This window comes from Netta rufina (assembly GCF_964035555.1).
Source record: "Netta rufina genome assembly, chromosome: 7".
Classification (NCBI taxonomy): Eukaryota; Metazoa; Chordata; class Aves; order Anseriformes; family Anatidae; genus Netta; species Netta rufina.
In genome coordinates, this window is record NC_140130.1 from 16508659 (window position 1) to 16535889 (window position 27231).

Here is a 27231-nt window from a genome sequence, read left to right on the forward strand (position 1 = left end):
TGGACACTGGGCTTGTTTTCCCAAGGAGGAATGGGGACAGAGAGACAGGGAGACCTCTCCTCCTGGATTACAGAGCTAGCTCTCAGCTCCCGCAGCAGCACTGCAGTAACTGGAGCTGCTTTTGCATGTGGACCTCCTGCCACCCTGGGAAAGGCTGAGCACAGACCAAGCCAGAGCCGCTGGGCCGGCACGTGTGCTAACCATAAAATACGTGCACTGCCTGCCCACCTTGCTCTGCCCACACGGGGCAGCTGATGTCCCAGCAGCCTGCTCCGATCTAGGGGTGCTGAGGCAGCAGCAGGCACTGGCCTGGCAGTGCTGAGTGCTCTCCAGCAGGTTCCTGCAGTGCCGAGGGACCAGGGGCTGGCGGGATGCTGGTGAGGCCGAGCAGCTCTGGGCTGGGTGGTCACAGCCCACGGCCAGCTGGTTTCAGTGAGCATGGAGGAGTATGATGGGATGTGAAGAATGCTCTCAGCACCTGCTGACAGTCTTTAACCCCCGCTTCCCTCGCTCCAAAACTGGGAGAGGTGCTCAGCAAGTGTGTTCCTATCTGGGGCTGAGCGCAAAGCACTTGGCGTGGGGCAGCAGTTGGCCTTCAGAGGAATACCAGGGGGACGTCTTCCTTCTGCCCTCCCTGCAGCCCCCTAACCCTCTGCATTAGCTGCGGTCTCAGTAGGCAGCACTGGAAAATGAGCCTGCTGTCCCCTCTCAGTTAGCAGCTGCACCTTGAGGGAGTGTCAGGAAGCAGTATTTGTACTGTAACAGCAAAGTGGCTCTTCAGCAGGGGTTCATTACAGACCCACATGTTCTCATTCCTGGCTTTTATTAACAAGGAGGGAGATAAAGGCCTAAAATGACAGCGGCTGATGGATATGGCAGCTGGGATGAGAGAGTCCCTATTTTAAGCACAGAGGCAAAATTTGGGGTCAAGCTGGAGAGGCTACAGCGTGATAAAGTGCCAGTGAACACACAGACAGCTCATAGCATATCCCCCCTCTTTCCATCTTCTACCCCAGTACCTCCCAGTTCCACTGATAGGCTGACCTGCAAGAAGTGCTGCTCTTGCCCCTCGGAGGATTAGGGCCGAGTCTGGCTGCTCAAGCAGCAAACTCTAAGATATGGGAGAAGGTGCCCTGCTGTGCATTACCCCTCTTCAGGGATCTGCCACAGTTTGTTCACTGCACCCCATTAAACAGCTCTGCACTGTTTAAGTCTTTCACTTAACTGCAAGATCTGAATAAAATTTCTAGAAGTATTTACAAAGTTAGTGCATTTAGGCCTGATTTGCTCTTGTGCAGTGTTTTCCTGTGGAAATTCCTCTATGCAAAATGAGTGCATTACGGGTGCTACAAGAAAACTGTCCCATTGCTTACCTACATGGGTGAGCTCTGTGTTTTTGGGCTGAGTGGGCACTTGGTTTGCTTGCTTGCCCTAACAGAAACGCTAGACTGTGTTGTGGGTTTCAGTGAGTAGTTTAACTGAGATACAGGAGATAACTCGGATAACTGAGAACAGAAGGAAGAGGAAACACTTGGTGTAAGATGGCCACGAGAGGCCAGGTTAGGGACTAGTCTGGACCTAGAGCCCCAGACTCCCTTCTCAGACAAAGCAACGCGTATCTCGCACAGCTCCTGTTAAGGCTAAAGATTTACTCCACATTTACGCTTGTGTAACAGGACACCAACAGCATGATGCAGATGTCCAGAAATATATTGGCCAAAGCCGTTTGAGCAGGAATACCTGACAGCAGGAAGTGCCAGAGAGCCCCCTACTCTTCCCGATGTCAGATTCCCCGAGGACGGCATCTACAGGGGCTGTGTGTGTGTCAGGGATCACACCACAGATTCACAGGAGGGGGGTACAGCTGGAAGTGCTGACACGCAGCCACATACAGGGAAAGTCTGGAATAAGGAATTGCCACAAGTGCAGATACTGAAAGGCACAGGGCCTGGTCCATCACAGTGGCAGCACAGTAGTCTTAGGCCTTATTTTATTCTCTCAGGGATGGAGTGATAAAAGGGTCAGCAGGAGACAAGCACCTGCACTAAAGAGCTGCTGTTCTTACTATCATCCCTATCCTCTCTGTTCTGTTTTTCCAGATCCGAAAGAGAAGCAAAGCATGCCGTGGAGGCCTGTGGGAAAATGATGTGCTAGTATCTATCAATGGCAAGTCGTGTGCCGGCCTCTCCCATGCTACTGCCATGCAGATCATCGACTCCTCCAACGGCACGCTCAACATCCGGGTGAAAAGGTAACTGCTTCCCCAGCGCCGTGCCAAGACGGTGCAGGCAGCACAGCAGCTTCGCCCTGGCAGGAAGGAGGCAGGCAGGGAGCCTTTGGTTTCTCCATCCTGTGAGCCATCCTGGGAGTTCCCCATGGCTAACGTGTGGCCAAACAGAAGTTCTCCGTGCTGCTCTCCAGAGTGCCTGGCAGTGGGGTTGAACTCACTCTGGATTTCCATCTCCCAGCCCCTTAGGCTGGAGGGAAATGCAGTGTGAGGACTGTGCTGCTAAGAATGAGCAATTTAGGCTACAACCAAACAGTTGCCATAGGGCAATTCAGCTTAGGAATTAACAGAGACCCAGTTCATTCTGTAGAAGTGAGTTTGATGATGCATTGGATAACTGAGCCAAGACAAAGAGTGACACAAAAATTACCTCAGTATTTGCTACAGCAGGCCACTATAGTCCAACAGGGACTTCTACAAAGCTTAGAGGTGGGTAGGTGAGTCCCTTTCTCCAGGAAGAACTACCTCCGGTGAGAGCTCCAGTCTCCAGAATGCTATAAATCAGTCCCAAATTTAAGCACACAAATGGTCCCAGGAACTTTACTGTTTCTACCTGCGTTAAAGCCAGCCCAGTGCCTCAGTTGTATGTTGGATGAGGCACACGATTTAAATAAATCAGATAAAGACAAAGGGAGCAAAGCTGTGTGAGGTCCCAGCTAGTGCACACCACTGCCCAGTCAGAAGCTGCCCTCAGGAAATAAGGCCCTGTTGAAGGCGTTTGAGAAATGGGATTTTCCGCAGCCCTGAGAAGGCAGAGGGGAGGGACAGCCACCCTGCGTGCTGGCATCTGTAAACTGGGGGCAAAAGTGGGCAGTGCTCAGAGAAGGAAGGAAAACACGAACATGTAGGCTCCTTCCCTTGGCTTCTGGGAAGGCAACGGTGCCTTCCGATGCGCTCTCCCTGTGCTGCTGTGATTAAGTGGGATGAGTGAGCCCTGAGCAAGGTGGCTGGAATAGCGCCTGGCTCCTTACCGAGGCCTTATCTCACCCCACTGGGGTCCATCTGCAGCCACAGGTGCCCCAGCAAATTCCTCTGGGTCAAAATCAGCCCTCTTTGAATTAGCAAAGTGACAAAGGCAGGCTTCTCGTGGGGTGCACGGATCAGCCCTCAGGGAGCCAACACCAGATGGCTTAGGGATAACATAACTAGTCAATGAAGCTGGCTTCCTTCTGGGGTACTGGAGAATCATCAAATAGTGCTTCCTCATCACAGCGCTATTCTCACTCTACATCTACATTCCCAAGGAAAACACCAATTAGTTATTTTCAGAGAGGAGAGGTGGCTGCAGTATGCAGGGCTGTTGGTGTGGGATGTGTGTGAAGAGAGAAACAGAAAAATAGTGACCTGAACGGACAGTGCAGAACCACAGAAACTGGCTTATAAGCAGCAATGATTGTCAGCTATTTGATCAAGTGTTTAAAGAAGAGGAAGGACTTCTTCGTTTTGCTTAGGGAGGTTTGTGTTTGCTCACCAGTAAGAGCTCATAATACAAATATTATTAAAAAAATAAACAGAGAAATTGTCCCACCCTTCACTTCCAACAAGGCTTATACTTGATACAAATACAAATTTTTCACAGTTCAGAGGCTAGATAAAAAAGAACTGGGATTCAAGTAATGAACTCCACAGCTTTACAGAGGCAATACTCTACCTGGCTTCCATGTATGCATGCTCAAAAGGCAGATGTGTGAGGCTCCCTTATAAATCCAAGGAGCCCTGGTGACTCTGGCAAGGGCAGGAAGATTTTCCCCGCCCCATCTCTGGGGTCCAGAATCAAACTGCCTTTGAACTCTGGGCTTGCTCCTGAGGAGAGGGAGGACAGAGCTGACTGGTTTCCCACCAGCAGAGCCAGTTCTCCCTCTGGCAGTCAGCAGTCGGACTGACTGCCCCAGTCTGTCCTGCTCCTGCCCCAGCCATCCTCCCAGCTGACTCACAGCTTGGAGCTTGCTATGTCTAAGCCAAAGGCAAATGCCAGCACGGACTGGGCTGGCATGTCTGCAACGCAGGCGTCAAAACCAGACACTGGCAGCTAGCTTGTGAAGCAGCCCCGCAGCGAGCTGGCCACACATCTGACCTTTCTCACCAGCATGGTCCTGCCTCCGCAGGGTGCTTGGCTCCTTTTCATAGAAGTATTTGCTATTTGCTCCCATCTAGAAGGCTGGGCAAGCAAACAGCACCTTCTTCCTTCAGATAACTAAACTGCTGGAGTGTTTTGGAGGATGCCCTGGTGTGCAGAGCTGGCACAGCTCTAAGATGCAGTTCCAGCTGCAGGAGCAGCTGGGGAGCTGCGTTATGGCCAGGGCACCACCTCGCAGCCCTGCCCGGCAGGCTGAGCGGGCACGGCCAGCTGTGCTGAGGACTGTGTGCTGGGCAGGAACCTACCTCCCATGGAGAAATGCCTGGGAGCTGATTAAGCAAGCTGGGTAGATTGTTATGCTTTCAGGATGTTCTGATTTCCGAGTGTTTAACACCTGGTTTTCAAAGAGGTCATGAAGCAGAAAATCAGGATGAGAGCAAGTAGCTGATGTCAGACATGTGCCTGCCCTGTAGGTATCGATCTGTACCATGTGGAAGACACCTGAAACACCAGCTCAGCCCTTAGCCCTCCCTTTCCAATGTGCTCTCTCCTCATGGCAGGGTTTTCTTCCAGCTCCCCCCACCTCACTCACTGCTTTTCCTTCTCCTGCAGGATAGTTGGTGGGGACCAGACGGGCCCGCGGCTGCAGCACTCCCCTTCCCCGGGGCAGCGAGTGCTCTCCCCGCCGTCCCCGCTCAGCCCCCCGGCACAGCTGCTGAGCTCCGGGCCAGCAGGAGCCCCGGCCACCACGCAGCCCTCGCAGCCCCGGAGGGCACCGCGGCACCTGGACAGCCTCACCTCCCCGCCCGACAGCGAGGCCTACTACGGTGAGACCGACAGCGACGCCGACAACGTGGCCCAGGAGAAGCACCGCCGGGCCCGCAAGAAGAGCCCGCGCTCCCCGCCTGGCAGCACCAACAGCAAGGCAGACGTGCCCCAGGACGAGGTGTCCCTGTCTGAGCAGAGTGGCTACGAGAGCACGCCGGAGGCCGCCGCGCAGGGGGAAGCCGAGGTGGCCAGCTCCGGTGGGGTGGCCAAGAGGGAGATCGCCTGCCCGCCCGGCAGCCGCACGGACACGCCGTTCTCGGAGAGCGATGGAGCGCTGCGGCCACCCTCAGCCGAGGGCCGGGAGCCTTCCCCGGAGGCGATGCTCCTGCCCCACGCCACCAAGGCCATCCGAGCGGAGCGCCACCTCATCCCCATGGTGGGGCCTGTGGAGCACCCAGTCGATGAAGACCTGACCACCACGTATGCGGAGAAAGCCAAGCAGGCCAGTAAGTCCTCTGCGCCCTGCCACTGCCCCACGTCCTCTTCCCGTGCTTGAGCTCCTTTCCAAAGCCTCATGCCTGCAAATGGCAAGTGGGTTAGCTCCTCAGCTTGGGAAGAAGCAAGAGTCGAGTCAGCCCTGTGCAGACGGGCCTCCTGTTGCAGCTTTGGCACCGGGGTCTAGATCCCCCAAGGTGTCCCAAGCAACAGATAAGAGAAAGGGCCGGGGGTGCAGGAGTCACTTGTAGAAGCTGCAGCCACACAACTGTGCAGTGAGCCCTGGTAGAGCTGATGCCTTTCTAGAGGGGTACCTGCAAGGGCAGGGAGGAGCTGGTCAGTCAGTTAATTCCAATGGGTCCTTGTAGGAAGTCGAGACCTTTCCAGGTGGGATAAAGCACTGAAGAATGTCATGTAGTACTTGGGTGATAGGCCTGAAGTGACCTTAACTGTGGATATCTTTCCTGGTTTCTGCTACACGTTGTATTTCAAACCTAAACACGAAGGCAAGGTAAGATGTTATTTGACTTCACAGTTGTGAAGTCGAATATTATTGCTTTTGATTATGATTACCCAATAATATTAGATAAAAAGTACTCAATAGCTTTTTTCATAGGAGTATCTCAGTGCCCAGTATGAGTGGCTAATGGACTTCTCTGAGCCTAGAAATAAAGCAGCTTTCAAACATCTGACTTAACTGAGGGACAGATTGGGAAGCTTATGAAAGTTATCAGGCTGATTCAGATAAACCACCCAGATTCTCACTTCTCGTTCTCTGCTCCAAGTGCAAGGCATCTTTTCCCCAGACCAGCTAATATTGTAAGGCAGTTGGTAAGCCACTCCCTGCTCTTTTTCTTGGTCCTTTAGAGGTAACTTTCATACCCAGGCTGCATCCTTCAGGCAGGGCGCTGGCCTCCTGCTCTGCCCTGTACTGAGGGCACGGACTCAGCTGGGTGCCTTGCATCAGGCCCCGCTAGGCAGTGCAACCAACTTGGTGCCTTGCGGGATTTCTTTCTAGTCTTTAGCAGTCCCTTTCCTTGGGAGAGCAAAGAAAGCAGTGATTTCAGCCTCTGTGAGGATGAAGCTATTTTTTCCCCCTTTGAATAATGTACAAGCATGAGGTGAATGGTGAGAAAGGCATGTTCAGCTGCTCCCTGCCACCTGATAGTCCCAGCAGCGGATAAGCAATCGCTTTACATCAAGGCCTATTTCCATGGATGGCGTCAGCGCAGAAGGCTCCCAGGAAAGCCACGTATTTAATGCAGAGCATTTCTGATGGCAAAATAATACCCCATGGCAGAAGGTGATGCAACTCTATTGCCAGCTAGAGGTAGGGTTCCTAGAAGCATTACACACCACGCTAATATTTTATTCTCCTATTACCCCTCCACCCCTCACCCCCCCCTTCTGGATTAGGTTTGGCCATGGGTGTCCTTATGTAAGAGCTGCTCTGCCGTGGACGGCAGTTCACATGGCCAGCTTGGCCTTTTCTTGGGTTAGGAATCTTGGCAGGAATGATGAAGGCAAAACTCGATGTCCTGATTGTGCTGGGGCACGGTACCCAATAAAAAACCAAAAATGATCAGCAGCCAGTAACTCTAGGAAGGATGGAAGCAAGGAGGGAAGGATGGGAGGTGTTTGTTATGCAGGGAGCAGAGCTGAGGAGCACCTACACCTGCAATGAACCCAGGAGGGTGCAGGACCGTGGAGCTGCGCTGGCTCCTGGGGAGAGGCTGCCTGGTACCAGAGGTTCCCAGCACTGCACGTGGTGCCAGAAATTGGCCTTGCAAGGGTGCTGGGACACGCAATGGTTCAGCTCCTATGGTTGTGCCAGGCTGCTGCGGAGCCAGAGGAGTTTAAAGCTCTGTTTCTCTGCCCCTCCTTAGCAGTACCCAAAGCACAACAGCGTGCTTGGGATTGGAGGGCTCCTGGGTTTTGCTAAGCAGGAATGCAAAGCCAAGCTCATGGTTCAGAAGCTAAATACGTTTTTAAAAACTGAGTCAAGTAAGGTAGTTGACTTGGACAATTGGTCATAGGAGCCTAGGACCTGATGTAGATGCAGTAGACAGGTGAGAACCATTCTGGCACCAAATCAGATATCTGCCTTGTGGAGCACCACCTCTCTAAATATCCCAGTGCTCGTGCGCAGCACACCCTCCTTGCCTTGCCCTGACCTCCTCTTTGTCATGGCTCCCACCACTGCACCACACTATGAGTAACTCCTCTTGTTTGTTTGTTTGTTGGGAGTGTTAACTGGTTCCTCACCCTTTTCTTTCTGTAATGTACTCCTGCAGCTTTCTCTGCCTGCTGGGATGTTCTCTCCAATGCTGGGGGTATTTCTCTTGTCCTTTGTATTCACTCTTTTTAACCTCTCATTGTCATTCCTAAGCTACATTCTCCCATTCCTACCTGTCCCTGCACCTCAGGCAAACAGAATTAGAGGTAAATTTCTGATCTGGGCTGATTGCCTACTGTCCTCAAGAACATTAGTCAAACTACAAAATGCCTCCCATGTTCCTCTCATTCTTTTTCCTGCCTTCACTATAAAGGACGATCAGTCTCTTATGGCCTGATTCTTACTGATTCCTTTTCTGTTAATTCGTGTCTGACTGACAGTCCTCCAGTACACATCTTTTTCATCAAATCCAACAACTTTAGACAACTACAGTTGCTTTCCCTGCTTTTGACAGGAGGATATAAATCATGTGGCCATTGCCGGAGGTGACACTGCTGTCTGACACCTGCTCTGGCCGCAGTGCCACAGGAGCACACGGAGCTCACTTGCTCACACGAGCCCAGGGTTTGACCCTGGGAGCAGAACACGGTGTGGTGGCGAGAACAGACAGCGAAAGAGGATTTGGCAGTGGATGGGATGGAACAAAAGAAGCTCAGAGAGGAGGGGACAGCAGCTGATGGTGCCACCTTAGGATGCCCTGTGTATAGGCAGCTGCTGTGCTGGGGCTCTCCTACCCTGGAAAGGGTGCAAGGGCTCAGAGCTCTTCCAGGCAACAGCCTGTGCAGTGAGGTGCGGGCCTGCCTCTCTCCAACATTCCTGCCCTCTCACAATTGGCACATTTTTGTTGACTCATTTTTTTCCATCGTGTGCGATAAGCACCTGCATCATCCCAGCTTCCCACAGGACGCACGACTCTAATGTGCCTGCTCAAACCCACTCGGAGCATTGCTGATGCTGACTAGTGGGGCAGCGTGGGGAGCCACACACCAAAGTGGGGGGAATCTGAATGAGCTCCTGAAGGTCAGCAAAAAGCAGGGGGTTGTGGCAGGGAGATTCACACTACAGACATTACAAGCAATTGCTAGTGAAGGCCCTTGGTTCCCAACAGCTCCTGCAGTGTCCCCCTCTGCACAAATGCTCACCCCCCACTCAGAGGCTTGGGATCCTTCTGTAGGCAGGACGTCCTCTCCTCATCCACCCGTGCTCCTCGAGGTGCACTGTATTTTCACCCCCATCCCCGATCGTCTGCAATGGGCTCAGGTTTTCTCCCACCTGGCAATACCTATTGCTGGCAGAAGACAGGCATACCAGGACAGTGGTCTAGTCCTAACTTGCTATCACACTGTAGGAATTTGTGTCAGTGCAAGAAGTGCTTCAAAATATCTCAATTTAAACTTATCCACTGGACTATTTTTAGTTCCTAGGACTCAAGAGTCTTGCCATGTACGGCAAGGAAAGGGAGGGAAAAATGGGTGGGGAAATTTCCTCTTCTGCTTTATAAGGGCCTGGCTGTGGGTACACATTCATCAAAGTTACTACATTCCATATCAGAAAAGGAAATCCTTCTTGTTCAAATCGGATGTATGGCAGCATCACTTGCAGAGATAGGATGCTTATAAATAAGTGGGCTATTCATTGGAGGGTCACACAGATTACCTCTTCTAACAGCACAGACACATTTCTCTGCAGAGTGTGTGAGCAACAAGCCAACTACCAGCCGATTACAATGCACACAGGCCACAGGAGCTGCGAAGAAGATAAAGTATCTGAATGGCAGTTTGAACTTACTGCACCACGTTTTCTACTTGCCTTTCACCTTTGACAACTGTGACTAATAACTGCATCGTTGGTAGGCTAGCTTCATGGTTTTGCAATTCACTGCAATCTAGAAGACCAAAAAGATCCCCGTTCTACCTGCATAAAAGTAGAACAGAAAAACATTCTGCTCAGATCAGGAGATTAAAATTAATCACCTGAACTATTGATCTGGCTGGAAGCTTGTTGCTTGCAGTATGCAGTATTCAGTGCTGAATAACCCTTGGTCCTTGCTACTCAGTAAGCAGCCAGCCCCTAGGAAAACAAGAACAGCCTCTGTGGTTGAATCATGGATGGAGAGTCTGACCTCACTTCAGCATGCATTGAACTAGAAATTGCCTACACTTGGGAAATCAGTTCACATACGCTGGTGTATGCAATCTAGCTGCATGCCTTTCTGCCTTTGCTTATGAATCTACCACTTAGTATTAACAGTCGGTTTTGAATTCTCTGCAGCTTGGAATGCTTGTATTAAAGAAGACAGCAGTGACATAAAGTGTGCATCTGGAGCCCTCTCCATATAGTTTTAGGCTTGAGCATGTTACGTTTTCTACCAAAAGCACAGAGGTGATATTTTCAGACTGATGTATTAGTTGCTTGAGCAGAGATTGCCTGAAAATTTCTGGGTTCTGGGATTTTCAGAGCTGAGTTGAAAGAAATTGTAATGTAAACAGGCAACAAGAATTCCTCTCCCCGTCTAATTTTGTTTCCATCAGGTCTGAAAGTGATATGGGACTTGCTGAAAAGGTTGGGACAAGTAGGCAAAGACACTCAGAGACAACACTGAAATGAGAAAAAATGATAGTGATGGGGGAGGGAGAAGCATTAAAGGGTGAGGCATAAAAGGACTTTGACAAGGGGTAATTAAGCAATAGGTCATTGCTCAACAAGAGTGAGAGAAAATTATAATAGGAAGGAGAAAGCTGTGAACCTGACAAATATAATTCGGCAGTTTCCCTTAAATCCATCGCAGGAAGGGAGATCTGTTTGTTGCGAAATCTGTAAAGCTGTCATCAGCATATCTACTGCTCATGTTAACCAAGGATCTGGCTCTCAGTATACAAGAAAGAGCAGGAATGAGGGGGAGAAGATTTGGCATATCTTGACACACTGAGTATACTGAAAAGGACAAGGCTGAATCACATCCTCTGTACAGGTGAAATGTAAGGACTTAGTGAAAATTGTATTAGAACAACCCCCAGGTCTTTGTTAATACCCTGGGATAAGGGGAAGGGACTCGGAAAAGGAGACCAAGAATAGCACCCTTCTTACAGGCATGGGCTCTGGAGATGACCAAAAAATAAAAAAGTAAAAAAAATTTAGCTTCAGTGAGGTGAATGAAGCAGTTCTGTTGAGCACACTTTGTGAGAAACAAAATGATCAGTAAAAAAAAACATGGACTAAAACCAACAAAAACCCCAATCAGTGACCTGCTCAGTAAGGCAACATACTTTGTGGCTGAAAAACGAAGGTGGACACAGTGTATGTTGACTTCTGCAAGATACCTGATATGGTTCTACATGACTTTTCCAACTAGAGAAATATGGGAGAGAAGGGACTACTGTAAGGTGACTACACAATTGGCTAAGTATAGAGCAGAAAACGTACCTATTAATGGCTCATGATGTCAGGGTAGCTAAGTGGCTACGTTGGTAGTGGTGTTTCACTAGGCTTCTGAATCCAGTGGGACTACCTCTATATTTTCATCCATGGAGCTTTAAACACTAACGTATGTCAATCAAATGTCCTCTCCACCTCAATGTTATATGACTGGCAAAAAGACAGATGATTAAAAATCCCAACCCTCCTCTCTTCTGCCAGTGGATCTTGTCCTCTGGCTGCACCCAGACAGACCAGGCAGCGTGTGCTGAGGGGCACCCCAGAGCCCCTAAACTGCTGTTACTCAGAACTGGGACCTGGCTTGGACACCTTGCAGCTTTTCTCTGGTCTTTCTTCCCACAGAAACCCAGGTGTGTGGGGAACAGGGGGAGGGAGGTGGGTTATCTGGACTGAGAAGCTCGGAAGTGTTCCCAGGTCCACCACCTTTGTCTTCATATCTGCTTTTTCAACTGCAAATTCTTCCTAGTGAATCTTTTTAAATATCGTTGCTTCTCTTGAGTGTGTTGTACCTAGCAAGCAGTAACAGCAAATGGCAGTAATACCATTTTTAATGGATGGCCTGAGGATTCAGTGAGATTGCAGCGTGTTAATCAGCAGATGACATAAAGCATGGCAAGTACGTACAGTTGTCTTGTGGAAGGCTGGATTTTTAGAATGAGGTGGGAGCTTGACAGGGCACAGAAAGGGACTAAAATCAATTAGATAACAAAATATATGACAAGTGCTACAGGACTAATCAAGTGCGCAGACCCAGATGGTGAACATATGCTTGCCTGTATTATCAGAGAGTGGATGCTGGAAACACTGAAGGACAAAGGGAAGATGAATCAGTACTAGCCTGCTATCAGACAGCAGGCAAACCTGTGAGCAGCAGAATGAACAGATCCTGGTGTCCTTTTAATTTATGTCTCATATTTGATATCTCATTCTCTCATGTCTACTAAATGCAAACCTGCCTGATGCTTCTCATATTCAAAATGGGAACTTGCAATCTTTTCTGTGTGATCTTTAGTTTTTGGTGCCTAATGAAGACCACACTCCGGCTTTCTGCTTCCTATGGTGGGGTCTATCTCCTCTGCCTAGTCACCTATTTTCATGTAACTCATAGGAGGCTTCGTATCTTTGTGACTTCAGACTGAAATTAACAAATGAGCTCATAAGCGTCTAGGGTGAATCACATAAATCAAAAAACAGAGATGAAAACAACAACACAAAACCTGCAGTGTGACCACATAAACCCTTCTTAGGAGATCAGGCTAAAAATGCAAAGGACAGATTCACTACTACTTTCAACTTGCTGTCCTGGCAAAAAGAAAGCTCTCCTTTGGCAGTTTTGTTGTAGAAGGCTGTGTAGGGAATATCCAGGGCCCAGGTGTGAGAGGGAAGCCAGCCATGTGTGCTGCCTTTTGCTCTGAAGACTCATTTCCCTCCAGCTCAGGAAAAAAAGTCAAACTCAATCAACTGAAGGAGATTCTTTTGAGTGAACAAGCAGGATACCATGAGACTAACACAGAGACGAATCGCTGCCATGCATAGCAGTGTCTCTGAATCTTCTTAGCCTAGCAGGGTTCTTCAGTAGCAGTGTGGGAGTGAAGGAATGGCAAAGAATGGTCAAAAATCTACTAAGGGACTGAGCGCATTTTTTCTCACGGCTATTGATTCCTCTGTTACGAAGCTTGATTTCTGTCTTTCTAGCACCAGCAGATTGTAGTGGGGCAGTGTCTCACTAGTAACTCTTAAAATCAGTAGCCATTTAAGAAACTGCACTGGTTTCACAAGTACTTACCTGTACTTTTAACTCTAGCTACATGCTTAAGCATTGCAGACTTCAGTATGACCACAGCATTTGTCTGTACCATGCTAAACTGGAGGCAAAGCCAGTATTCATCTTTTACATGTATATCATGCACAGCTTGTGTGACGGAAGTGTGCAAACATCCAAGAATGAGAAATAAGTTTTCTGTCCCAAGAGTTACAACGCTTCTTTTGAGTAAATGAATATATAGTCCTCTGCCATATTCTGCAATTCAAACATTAGTTGTAGCTTGAAAGGCTGGCTTTCGACAGGGAAATACTTGGAAGGCCAATATAACCTATTCAAATCTTATTTTGAAAGGACTCCAGATATGAAGAGCATGAGATGTCTTTATCCTCTAATGACTTACTGAGATATTTGCAACATTAGCCATGGAAAAATGACCTTGCCCAACATAAATAGCTGGAAAAACAAAATTGAAGTTGATCCCATATGAAAAAATAGTAGACAAAATAGTATTTCATCACACAGGAATAGGTTTTTTATATCTGAAATTAGCAACATGCTTATTTTCTGTGGTATTGGCTTTTCTAGAATTTGGTCTTTAGTAATAAAATTTACCAGCTTTATTTCCTTCATTCAGTGAACATGAACAGTATCTGACATTGTGTAAGCCTGCTTGTTCAGTAGTTTTCTTGAGTATACATTACAATGAGTATTACAATGAGTATACATTACATTGAGTATACATTACAATGCTTTCTTGTAGTGAGTCCTAATCTTCAAAAGTTTTTGCACTTCTCTTTACTGTAATTAGTAGCTTAATTTATTCAACTCCAATTAAATTTGGTTAAATCAGTACATAGAAAAGTCTTTGAAGGCTTTGCCTGATGATTTGTGTGTGTGTGTGTATTACTCCAGCAGAATTTAATAGGAACAAAATTTGAGTGCTCTACAAATTAGCAAAAAGTTTTCTATAGAAATTGTCCACCATACCAGCAGAATGTAAGAGTTTTATAACCCTTCTCTTTACTCTCTTATCCATTCCATTTGAATGTTCTTATTAGAGATTTTTTCAGCACCGCAGAGCTATATTTTCATTTCCAATTGCATACTGCATGTATCAGATCTGACAAGGCTTTTTCAAAGAGCCTGTATCCCTGTATGTGTAAGTATTAATCAGGGAAGAAGTGACTGAGCTGCTTTCATTGCTCTTGCTGTAAAAACCTCTGTACGAGGCCTGTCAGGCCTCTCCTACAGCAACACTGCCTGCGGAAATTGGATTTCTTGGCATTCAGCAATGGTCAATGGATTTTAGGAGGCATGGTCAGACCTTCCTTTTTGTAGACTCACTAACACCTGAGATGGTGTGCTCAAGTCCTGGGCTAAGGTACTGCTAGGGCTGTATGCCCGCTGTATGGGAGGATCACAGGGCAGTGTCCCACAGCTGCAGCTCCGGGATTCACTCCTAGGCCCTACTGCTCGTGTACAGGAAGAGGCAGTAGGACAAGGCCTAGCCAAAGCACGGGAGATGCTGAGCAGCTCACAGGACCACAGCTGTGGAGATGTGTAGGCTCCCAGCACCCTTTGTTCCCTTCCTCTTTGTCCACCCCAGTCCTTATTGTCATCAACTCATCTCTCATCACCGCTCAGTCTCCAGTGCTGGAGCGCTGCGTGGTGCTGCCAAAAAGCACTCCTTGGCCTCCAAACCCTCTGTCGCCCTCCCTGGGCACAGCCACGCTCTTCATTATTGTAGGCAACAGCCTTTGCCACTTTTATTCAACTAAACCACTTCACTACAGGCACTGAGGATCCTAATGCTCCTCCGTTAAATATTCCTCAGTCCTGCCACACAACAGGAATCAGTGCCATGGACTGGTACTCCTCAGACGAAACACAATTGATATACATAGGAAAAGAAAACCTCTCCTCCAACCTCTTTTGTTCTTTGTGTTTGCCTGGAGCTGGGTGCTCTCTGAGGGTTTCAGAGAAGGAAAGTTGCTTTCCACTTGGGTGGGTTTCCCTGCCTTGCCATGCTGGACATGAGCACTGTGTTAGCCTTGTCTGCTTGCAGGACATTGAGGCGCTGCTTAGAAACACAGCTGCTAACCTGAAGCTTGCACCACTGAAGCAGTAAGAGTAGAGATTTATTTTAATTTATTTTAAGAAAAAAAAGAGAAGAGTTTCTCCTCCCAGGGAGTGGGGGAAAGAAGGAGGCTGTTTAAGTGCCAGGTGACAATGTCCATCACACTGCTCAGTGATGAAGCTAAGAAGGCAAAAATAGACCAAGTGACCTCATGGCTTTAGGCAGCAATGCCTATGAGACAAAAGAGAGGCTTTAAAAGGCTTGTGAAGCTGATAGCAAAGGGCTTGGACACCTCAGAGTTTTGGTTCTGCTCCAGCAGGGAACTGCTTTGCTTCTCTCTCATTGCCTCTCTCTGTTTATGGGGAGTTGTGAATTAAACGGGCTTTGTGACATGCCCAGCTCTCCAGGTCTGGACTCTGCCTTCTCAAGCTTGGATCAGCCTTATGCAGGTACAGATGTCTCCTCTTTCCTTTCTTTTTCTTTTTCTTTTTCTTTTTCTTTTTCTTTTTCTTTTTCTTTTTCTTTTTCTTTTTCTTTTTCTTTTTCTTTTTCTTTTTCTTTTTCTTTTTCTTTTTCTTTTTCTTTTTCTTTTTCTTTTTCTTTTTCTTTTTTTCTTCTTCTTTTTCTTTTTCTTTTTCTTCTTCTTTTTCTTCTTCTTTTTCTTTTTCTTCTTCTTTTTCTTCTTCTTCTTCTTCTTCTTCTTCTTCATATTTTTCTTTCTCTTCTCTTCTCTTCTCTTCTCTTCTCTTCTCTTCTCTTCTCTTCTCTTCTCTTCTCTTCTCTTCTCTTCTCTTCTCTTCTCTTCTCTTCTCTTCTCTTCTCTTCTCGCTTTCTTCTCCTCTCTTCCCCTTTTCTGTTTCCACTCCTCCCTTTTCCCAGTTCATTTCCCTATTCTGCTTTCACTCTCATCCTTTTTCTTCAGCAAGTCATTTTGGGACGATTTCTCTTTTCCTGTTTTTCTTAAACCATTGTGGGAGATTGTACATTGAATACCATGATCATTTTTTTCTGTTGGGAGAATGGGTGTAATTTGTTATGTGCTTTAGCCTTTATAAGAAGGGATGTAGGAAGAACAGAACAGAGAGGCAAGCTGCAGGTCCCAGAGGGCCTCAGTTTCCAGCTGCTTCAGAGCACAGAGTAGTTCAGAACAACTTGCTAAGGAAGCTGCACGTGGACATTAGTGCTGGGCCTGGCCCAAGAATTGGTTGAGGCATAACCAAGACCGTCTACTGTTCTATTTTCTCTAACTACATTTGCTAGAGCTGGGCCCTTTCATGGTGCTCTGCTGCCAGAAGGGCTGCCCAGACGCTCCCTTTGGACGGTGTAGCTCCCTGGATGTTAGCTCCTGATGCCAGAAATCCTCCTCTGAGTCACTCACGCAGAGTTGACATAGTCTGGACTTGATGTAGATTCTGTAGTGATGCTCTTCCTCCTTGTAAATTTAGAAGCAAAATAGGAGCCTGGTGAGGTGTAGTTACTGCATCCTCGTAGAAAGAAAGAAATCTCTCTTACTTCCTCCACTGTGAAAACCCCCAGACACAGGCATGCAGACTTCTAGGTGGAGTGGACAGACCTTCAGGGACTGGAACTCGTTTCCATCATGGGCAGCAGATCTTTGAGAGCAAGTCCTCAACTGTGCTGAAGAGCACTGCATCTCCACAAAATCCTGAACGCTAAATTCGTCTTGGTTCAGCTTAAATTTGGGATGTAAGGAAACTTTTGAAGACAGCTTTCACTCTCCAAGTGTAAATACAAATGGTGGGCCATTTTTTCAGGTCAGCACTGATTTTGCTTTTTCTTGTTTTCTGGGTGCAAAGGGGAAGAGCAGACAGACTGAGCACCCAAGTAAGGTGATTTCAAACCAGAGAAGTCCCCTTGCTGACATCACAAGGCAGCAGCATGTGCTCTGGAATTGTTGCAGACCTTGAGACGAGTCTTTCTTTATCTTAAGCTTTGTGGAAGAATGACTGCTCTGCAGACCAACTCCTTATTTTTAGCATGGGGTAGGAGAGGGAGGCTATTTCTGCTGTGGTTAAACTGGTGCAGTACGGAACAATGACATCTGCCACAACTGTGCAGCCTAGCCGGGTTTTAGGGGACATCTGCAGCCCCCAGGAAAGCTGGTGTCCTTCCTAGCTAAGCTCCCTCTCCCCTGCTGTCCCCAGTGCAAATAACTGCCACATTAGCTGGTCCCCATTGAACGGATGCTCTGTGATGAAACGAAATGAGATTCAAAGAGGACTGAGCTGCTTCCATCCTTTCCTGACCTAACACCATCCACTAGCACTGCCTGCAGCTCTCCTGTCCTATTCTATCCTGTCCCGTCCTGTCCTATCCTGTCCTGTCCTCTCTTCCCCCCACCTTCAACAGGGCATAACTTTTTTCAGTGCAAGTGTAGTGCAAATTTCTCTCACTTGAACACCAACTCTAGGCAAGTCCCCGCGTAGGGCAGCTGAGTTTGGTTTTCTGTTGAATCTTGCTCACCCCAACTTCCCTGCATGCCGGGCAGAGAACTCAGCGTTCCTCCCTGGGGCTTTAGTGTCCATTGGACTGGCAGAGCAGGTGGAAAATGATTATCCCGCCCTTTCATGCCAGCGTCCCAACAGGTGTTGGCTTTTCCAGGCAAGCCTGTGTAAGTGGATTCCTTCTGGCCTGGCTGATCGGTCGTGGAGGTCTGGGATTCTTGCTCGGGAGCAAATGCTCTGTTTCCTTGCTGGGCATGGGGCACAGGCAAGGGACTACAGCAAGGGTGAAAACCTGCCTCCTGCTGCTGTGGGGCCGCTGCAGGGAGCAGCAAACAACCCTACACACAGTACTGCTGCAAGATAGTCACTGCAGGGCTCAGGCCCCGATTGTCCCTCTTGAGCTCTTTGTGACTCCAGAATCTTTGGAGTAAGGAGAGTTCACCTGTATGAACGTTTTTGACTGTGTTTGCAGGGAAAGAGAAAACTGAACATGGGTTTGTATCAGTAGGTCTTAAAGATACTATCAGCAAAGGTTGGAAAGAAAAGGAAGGGCAGGGGGTGACAGTGTGCCTTCTTGTATGACCACTCGAATACCTACAGCCGTATCGCTCTCCATCTCTGCCCATCCAGCCTCTTGCTGAGCTCTGAGCTTGCCTCTCTTTGTCTCTTGCAGAGCTCCACCGCCACGAGAGCATCCAAGAGAAGAACGTGAAAGAAGCCAAAACCAAGTGCAGAACCATTGCCTCCCTGCTGACAGATGCACCAAACCCCCACTCCAAGGGGGTGTTGATGTTCAAGAAGCGCAGGCAGAGGGCCAAGAAGTACACACTGGTAAGCTTTGGCAGTGTCGACGAAGACCGCTCCTACGAGGAGGAAGACGGAGTTTTTCCAACCAGTGAGTCTGAATTTGACGAGGAAGGTTTCTCTGATGCCCGAAGCTTAACGAATAACTCAGACTGGGACAACACTTACCTGGACATTGAAAAGTCCAAGTCAGACTCTGAGCAGAAAGACGAGAAGCAAAAAGGTTTGAGTGAGGCCTCGGGTAAAGGAGCCCGCTTATTTGAGCAGCAGAGGGAACGTGCTGGGAAGTACACAGTAGAGAAAGTCCCTGCAGAGAAGAGCCCCCAGCTCACCCCAGCTGTGCAGCCGCAGCCGGGCATGCTGAATGGAGAGATGCCTGTGCCCCAGAAGACAAGCAGCGTGCCCCTCAGCATCCACCTGGAAGGTGTGCCAGTGCCCAGCAAGCAGCCAGCCACTCTGCCCGCTCCGCTCCTGGCTCCCTCCAGCCCCACTGTCTTCCAGCCGGCCCCCGGCACTCCCGACCCCTTCTCTGCAAGCACGGCCAGTATGTTCAACAGATCTGCACGGCCCTTCACCCCTGGCTTTTCTGGCCAACGCCCAGCAACATCCTCTGTCATCTTCAGGCCATCTGCACCCAAAAAGCCCGCTGAAAGCCTGGGTGGGCAAAGCACGGCGGTTCCCCCTTTCTCGCCTCAGTCTCCAGGATCACCTGCCAGTGCCGCAGTGCCGGCACACCGCGGTGCAGTGAGCTCCTCCACATCTCTGTATATTCCCGCACCAGGAAGGCCAACGCCACCAGTAGAATCACAGCCGAGAGCAGGAGGAAGCGCTCCAGAGGCTAAGCCTTCCACCAACACTGCCCGGACATCCACTGCCTCCATATTTCTATCAACTCCCTCAAAGCCAGGAGGGGAGGTGGCCTCTGCAGCGGCCCAGCCACGAGCCCCTGGAACAGCCTCCTCGTCTTTGTATATCAGCCCAGCGCCACCGCAGCACGTGGTGAGCAGCTCCCCGCTGCCAGCGCAGCCTTCTCCTGCCGCCTCACCGGCGACGCCACGGCCTCCTTCCGAGCCCCTCACCTCCAGGGAGCAGAGGATCGCCGTGCCGGCTCCCCGCACAGGCATCCTGCAGGAGGCTCGCCGGCGGGGCAACAAGAAACCCATGTTCAGTAAGATTGAGGAGAAGAAGAAGAACTCACCCAACCCCGAGCTCCTGTCTCTGGTGCAGAACCTGGATGAGAAGCCGAAAGGTGACCAGCCCGGAGCAGGCTTTGAGTCTGGGCCCGAAGAGGACTTCCTCAGCCTGGGTGCCGAGGCCTGCAACTTCATGCAGTCCTCTGGCCGCAAGTTCAAAACCCCACCTCCAGTGGCTCCGAAGCCTCAGCAGCAAGATGCTGGACTGGTAAATGGGGCCCATGACATGCCTCAGCTTAAGGGCAAGGGGGCAGAGCTCTTTGCCAAACGCCAGAGCCGCATGGACAAATTTGTGGTGGAGACAACGCCAAAGCCGGAGTCCAAGCCCAGGACCCCTTCTCCTTCCCCTTCTCTGCCTTCGTCCTGGAAATACTCACCCAATATCCGGGCCCCCCCTCCGATAGCTTACAACCCGATGCATTCCCCTTTCTATCCTCTGGCTGCCAGCAAGTCTCAGGCTAGCAAAGCAGAGAGCAAAGTGAAAAAGGCACCTGGCCAGAAATCAGGGCTCAAGGTCATCGATTTCATGCGCCATCAGCCCTACCAACTCAAGTCAGCCATGTTCTGTTTTGGAGATCCCCCAAGCCCCAGCACACAGGAGCCTCCTGCTCAGGCAGCCCCGCAGCCCGGCTCATCCTTCACCGCGGCCAAGCAGGTCCCGGTGAAAACAGCCAAGGCCCAGGAGATTCGTCGCTTCTCCACCCCAGCTCCCGCGCCGGCCTCAGGCAGCATGGCACCCACCGTGCTCGTGCCCCGCTCGGCCACCACGCTGGATGAGCCCGTGTGGAGAACAGAAATGGCCTCCTCTGCCCCCGCTACCCCAGCGCCCTTCCAGGTGGAGCTCAGCCAGTCCCCTAAGCCATACCAGAGCTCCCCTGAGCTTGTTCAGGCGAGCCTGGGGCCTTCCCCAAACCCTGCCTCAGCCTCTCGGTTTCAGGTGGCCAGGCCCAAATTCTCAGCGGCCAGAACGGGGATGCAGGCCAACGTGTGGCGGCCGAGCTTTGGCCACCACTGAGGCAGGTGCCGCTACCATCCCATCCATGGCCCCGCAGAGATAGTGCTCGTTTTGTCTTTCATGTCAGCTCAGTACATTGGGGTGAGTGATGTAAAATGAAGAAAAGAGAAAAAAAAATTGCTCCCCTTCTGCACCACCCTCTCCCCCAACCTCCCCTTGGTCTCAGATGGGCAGCTTCATGGCAAGGCTTACGGCTGTGGCTACAGATGGAGGAAGAATGTGGAGAGAGGGCACGTGTGGTACACAGGGACTGGAAACTCAACTGCACCAGCAAAACCCGTGTCTGGAGAGGGTGAATGGCAGGTGTGGTCTCAACGAGGACATGCAGTGGTTTCCTCCCAAGGTCTTTGGAGCCAACCCTGAATGGAGGGGCCTTGGCGGACAAGAGCCTTCCAGGAAGGACGGGTTGGAGACAGGATTACAAAACAGAAGTCCTACCTTCCCCATCAGACTGCTTTTTTGAGAGCCTGTGAGGCCATACATAGGAACACCCCTACACACACAGCAGCAGTTAGCAGGGAGAGGAAGGAGAAGTAGGGCTCTACCATGGACACTTCTGCCAGATTTCCCTCCATGGGAAAGGAGGCAAGAGAGCAGAGTGGGGAGGTTTGCACGTGCACAGGTAGGCAGTGTGTCCTGCACAGGAGGATGGCGATGTGTGCCTGTTCCTCTGGTCGCCAGGCGGGGACTGAACAAAGCAGTCATCCCAGCTGGTGCGAAACTCAGCCATCAGGTCTGGGAGCAGGTTGCCAGAGAGGTGTTGAATGGACTTGGTGGGGCTACCACAAGTTCCCCACAGCTTGAGCTATCAATTTTTGGAGATACACAAAGGGCAAAGCTAAGCTCAGGCAGTGGCTGGTTAGCTCCAAGCAGTCCCTGCAGCATTAGTCTCACTGGAACAGGATACAGATGCTGTAAGTATAAAGAAGGATTGCGTGGGAGAAGGTAAAGTTGGCTTTAAAAGGAGGCAGGATTGAATAAGCGTTTGCATTTCAGCTTTTTCTTTAGTGGACAGAAGAGTGGTGAGATTGGAAATGGGTCTTGACATAAAACTTCCTGAAAATTCTCTGTTGAGCTGGAAAATGGAGCCCCTGTTACAGAGAGTCTCAGCAGGAGAGTGGAGTACAGGGGAACAGAATTACAAATGGAATTGCATGCTAAATGATTTAAGTATCCACAAGACTGATTGATAAAAACTGAAGTGCTCTGAGATTCCCAGAGGATCGGCATTCCCACACACACACATACAGAGCTCAGTTTGCTGGCAGTGCGGAGGAAGTAGGACTGGTTATTCTTTGATTGCCCCAGGCTAGCCTCAGACCTAATCCCTACACCAAAGGTATACAAGAAGAAAGCATTCCCTCTCCCAGGAAAGAATTCAGGGTATCAGTGGGGCCTGTGCATGTGTGTGCACCCATCACCTACACTCCAGTCTCCACAACCCCCTGACATTTGTTTTTCTTCACTTGCTCCCCCTTCTGTGGCAGCCTCACAGAGTGGGCTGGAGAACCCAGCTAGCAATTCTAGTCCTGGACAAGCCTGAGAGGGAGGGAATGAGAGAAAAGGAAAAGTGATACACAATCCTGCCAGGTCCCTTTGAATCCTCTGTGTCTGGCTGGCCTCGCTCTGCAGGCCTGTGTTTGCAGTGCACATTGCTGGGAGCCCTGGAATGTAGGATGAGCGTGCTGGGCAGGGAGGAGGACAGCAGTGACACCTCTCTCGGAAGGCTATCAGCCATGGGAGAGGCTGGAGAAAAAAACTTAGGGCATGCCCTGAGTTAATAAGAAAAGGGGAGGTGCTGCACCTGGTTGTATGACAGAGGAGCAGTCAACCTCAAATGATGAGGTGACGGTCCATGTTCCTGGAAAGCCCTAGAGGGGAGGTCTTAGGAGACGTCATCACTGCAGAGTTAACTCAGATCACCAGAATCCACTTCACTGTGAGGGGGAGCAGCCACGCTACAAAACCTGACTTGGATGATTGCTTTCTCACTCATCCTGTGCTGCACTGTATTGCCATTGTTGCTGCACATATTGCCATGTGCTCTAGCAAGATAAATGTCTGTAATTCTTCCCACAGAAAGAAGAAGGAGTCTTCCATTTTTCTAATTAACCTGTGGGGAGGAACTAAAGGACTGGTAGTGCTGCAAAAGTTTTGTCTGTAATCTCCTTGTGGAGTGCTGGCTGGCTGGCACTGACAGACCAGCTTGCCCAGGCTGAAAGCATCACTGAACTCAGGTGTAGAGAGGGGTTACGTGGACCAGAGAAAGGGTGTTCAGGATAATTCTGCAGTGAAGAAATAACCTCAGAAAGTCTGAATCTTACTCCAGTGTTCCTGTCCCTCACGGACCTAAAAATCAAGTGCATTCAGGACCTGAGTGTCTCAGGAATTTATTCTGCCACTGGGAAGAAAAAAAAATAAAATAAAATAAAAAATAAAAGAGAGAGAAGTCTGTTTTTAGTATGTTCAGGAGATTGCATCTAGCCTGTATTTGGGTGGTGCTGCTCCAGATCTCTAGGAGACACTGATGCAAGCCAAACAATGACGGCCAAACACTGTGGAATGTTACATGGCAGGACCTGAGTGCAATAACTGGATTTGGCCCATAATTTCTGATAATGTAGTGGGCAGGAGATGAAAAAATGTTAGGTCTGATAGGAGAATTAATGCTAAACATCAGAGCAAGGAAAAGAATCGGGAGGCGGGGGATCCTGCATTTCACCTCTACCATCCTTGGTTCAAAGCTAGGTTTGGAAGGAACGCTAGTTTGATGGCATCGGCCTCTCCCAGTCTTTTCTGGGTCCTGTGCTGAGGACAGAATGGGCTCTGCAGAAGCAGAGGGTGCTGCAGATGAGGCCTACAGTGCTTGTGGAGTATCCCAAATAAGGCCTGTGGCTGCAAGTAGCATGAGATGAGAACTAATACTGAGATGCATCTGCTAAGCTATAGGGAAGAAACTTGCACAACTGCTGGCTTTGTGCAGCTCTGCTAGTGTCTGCTCATGAAAATAATGTGGCTGCCTGTTAGAAAGGTCACGGTTGAGGTTACAAGGAATACTTCTGAACCATCTAAGACTGTCTTGAGCCTCTCCAAATTCCCAATTCCTCAGCTGTTGAACAAGCACACATGTAAACAGTTGGTGGACAAGTTTTAGCTCCCACCTGCTAAGTTATGAGCTGCAGTGGTAGGCCAACCCCCAGTATCCCTTAGGTAAGCATTTGAAGACGTCTACATGGGCTCTGATTTAAAACGGCCTCCTCTCTAGCATGCTGCTGGTTCTACATTGCAGCTATGGCAATCCTGGGGGGTTATCTTGGCTTCCCTTCCCTCTGAATGTATGGCAACACTTGCCAGAGATAACCTCAAGTTCCTGCAGCAGCTGAGAGGAAGAATCTTGGAAGAGACTGGTGTGACGAGGAGTCACTGTTCACCAGATGCAGCACAGAATAACCCAAAATTGTTCCTCTGACAGAATTCACTCCCTTTTTGCTACCATCCAGCACACTCTACCAGACCCTCTTCTTAGAGGAGAGTTGTTGGTGCTCTGAAGATGGGAGCCTCACAGCAGTGCTCTGGTGGAAGATGTGACCCCAGAAGGAGAACAGAGGTGGCGTCTCTGTTTATGGAAATACTTTTTTTCTTTTCTGTTTTGTCGTTTTTGCAATTTACAGTCACTTTCTATTTGTTTGTGCAGAAGAATAAACTTGTGATATGCACTTTACATGCGGCATTTTGTCACCTTCTTTGCTTAGCACCAAGAAAGGACTGCTGTGTACATCACATGCAGTTCACCACCACCACGATCTATTACTACTGCTAAGGCCAAGACAAGATAAGGAGTCCAAAAAAAGATGGGATGTCCTGGTAATAAAAACAACTAAGCAAAACAATCAAAAATTATGTGAGATATAAATTTTGGTGTAAAGGGTTATAAACCACTCACTTACTGATAGGGCAAAGAAGAAATTTCCTTAGGGGCAGTGTCACAGCCTGGTGCTACAATCAGCTCTGCCCGTACCTGTTCACCCTCAGCATAACCATTCATAGCCCTGCTCTGCTCCAGCCCAGTGATCTATGGCTAAAACAGAACAAAATCCATTTACAGAGGTGCCAGCTAGAAACCTATCCCAACCACCTCTTCTTGTCCCAGTTATCGTGCAGATAGGACACGTCAGTGTGAAATCTGGCCCAGCAACCTGCTCTTGTCCTAGGCTGTCCCTGCCATAACAGTCCCTGCCCTAGCAAAAGATGGGTCCAAATTTTAACAGTGAAGGGATGGGACAAAACACCTAGCACAACCTAAAATTGATTTAGTCACCTTTTCCAGACTTAGCCTAAATCCTCATTTGTTAGCTCCTGAATCCCTGTTAAGGGATTCCTCTGCCATCCCCTGCTTATAAATCTGGAATTAACAACAGGTTGTCAGCTCCACTAAGTCCACATACAAATCCACATCGTACTACTACTCACTGTATTCTCAACATACTGAGAAATCAGGAAACCCAATCCATCAGAAAAACAAATACATCCCACTACATCCTCAGGCTCTAGCCCTGGGTCCTGAGAGGTTCATGGTACTCCATTTCAGACGAGTGTTGGCAGGCGTTACTTTTCCAGATGTATGTCACTCACAGATAGCAATTCCTGAGCATTGCAGGAGCTGCTGGGGTCAGCTGTAGGATTAGAATGCAGTCTGGACACTTGCCCAGGCACCGTTTTGGGGATGTTTCTCAGTTTAACTGCTAGGAGGCGTCTCTTACACAGTGTCTGGAGGTGGGTCTTGGGACTATCTAGCCTATTTCTGATTGATTTGTGGAAAGTAAAAAATGCAAAGGGGTAGCAATGTCTGCTGATGCCAAACCCGAGCTTCAAGTCCAACCAGAAGTGCAGTTCCCAAAGAGATAAAACTACAGATGCACAAGCTGCAGATTAGGGCTGCATCTTGTTTTGCTTACTAAAGCTGACATAGTAGGATTACGAGCTACTCCAGATGGTTTGACACATTGCAGGACAGTTGTTGTGTCCAGGGCTCTGATTAAATTCCATGTTAACCTCTACAACCTTCTCAAGTGAGAGTCATTTCTTCTCACAACAGACCGTGTCAGAAGGATCAGACAATCAGACTTTCAAATGTGGAGGGGGAGTCAGCCCCGAGACTACTGGCCCAAAGCAAAGCCAAAGGATTACTGAACAGTTATGTGGCAGGCTAGGGACGAACATGGACTCCAGTGTGCTCCTCAGAGAGTATTTTAAAAATAAAAAATAGTAAGGTGCCTAGGGGGGGTACCTACCCCCAAAGACTTCTGTTGGATGGAAGGAGAAGTGTCCAGCAAAGTGCAAAGCCAGGCAGGTATGTGGCATGTGTGAAGAATAAGGATATTCCCAGGCACTACATACCTATAGCTGCAATGGCCACTAGATGTTGCCACTGTTCTCTAAATTATCCGGAGTTTTGGCATTCACCTGATGTGGTGTTAAACCTGGAGGGTTTAAAATCTCAGGGAATCCTTCCCTCCTAATCAACCTCTTTTGGCATTCACATATGGTGTTTCTTAATGCCACATACCAGAGGAGAAGACCAGCCTCATGCCGGGCAGTTTTGGCAGTGGGAGGCTTGCTGCGGCTTGGAGGGGATTCCTGGGTGGCAGCATGTGGGGCATGCAGGCAAACAGGCTGCCGGCAAGTAACACACCATGGGTACCCAGCTATTCCAACACACAGCTCTGTGATCAAATCCTACATCTTTCTGTCCCAGACCAATGCATCATCATCACCTAAGCCCATTTAATGGCAGGAGAGAGCCAGGAGTTAACTATTTCTCCTATTGTTTTGCTACAAGCTACTGACAACTCTTCCTGCTGTCTGTGTGGAAGTGGAAAAGATTAGGCATATATGAAATATTTTAAAAGATCAGTATATATATATATATATATATATATGTATTTCAAAACGAAAAGCAACCTCCCCCACAAAAGCCAACCCGAGAGCTTTGCATGTTCTTTTCAGGACAGATCAAATTGTGTTGAAATCTGCTGCTTACGAATCTTTTCAGCACATAACAGTCCTGGGCTCCAGGGAGAAAGGGGAGCAAGGTCAATATTTAACTCCACATCTTTGGAAAACTAAAATGGTGAAGACTCTTTGCCAGACTGACTCTGCTTGCCAGCTTTTCACATGATCAAAATGTGCTCAGGAGACAGCCCTGCCGATGACTTTTGTCTTGGCTGCTACTTATGGCCATCTAGCACTATGGAACGAGACAGGTCTCATCTGCTGCGCTTGGAATGATTTTACAGACATCAACATCCAGAAGTTGCCTGTTTGAAATTAGGTGCATGGGAATTCAGCAGAAAAATAAACAACTGTTGAAGATACAGGTCAGACAAAGCAAAGCTTTGTGCAAGCTGCTCTTAAAGCCACTTAAGCAAAGCATGTATTTGGAAAGAGGGAGGTAGTCACAGTGAAATACAGACAGTCCCTTGTGTGATTAAAAACTCCTCTCTGAAGTGCTGAAATGTCCTGAAGGCAGGACAGGTACTATTACCACTGACCTAATCGGAAGCTCCACTCTCAAGCAAGGACTGAATTTAGCCCCCATACCTCACCACAATCCA

General features: G+C 49.0%; 1 protein-coding gene across 1 annotated transcript in view; it reads left to right on the forward strand.

The window, feature by feature from the left end:
• The window catches only part of SYNPO2L (synaptopodin 2 like), a 36042-nt gene extending 11704 nt beyond the window's left edge, over nucleotides 1-24338 (forward strand). The window contains exons 2-4 of the mRNA XM_084290392.1: nucleotides 2100-2251; nucleotides 4977-5638; nucleotides 18279-24338. Of these exons, the coding sequence (XP_084146518.1) occupies nucleotides 2100-2251; nucleotides 4977-5638; nucleotides 18279-20617 (3153 nt within the window). The 3' untranslated portion in view covers nucleotides 20618-24338. The remainder of the gene's footprint in view (nucleotides 1-2099; nucleotides 2252-4976; nucleotides 5639-18278) is intronic.
• Nucleotides 24339-27231: the final 2893 nt, after the last annotated feature.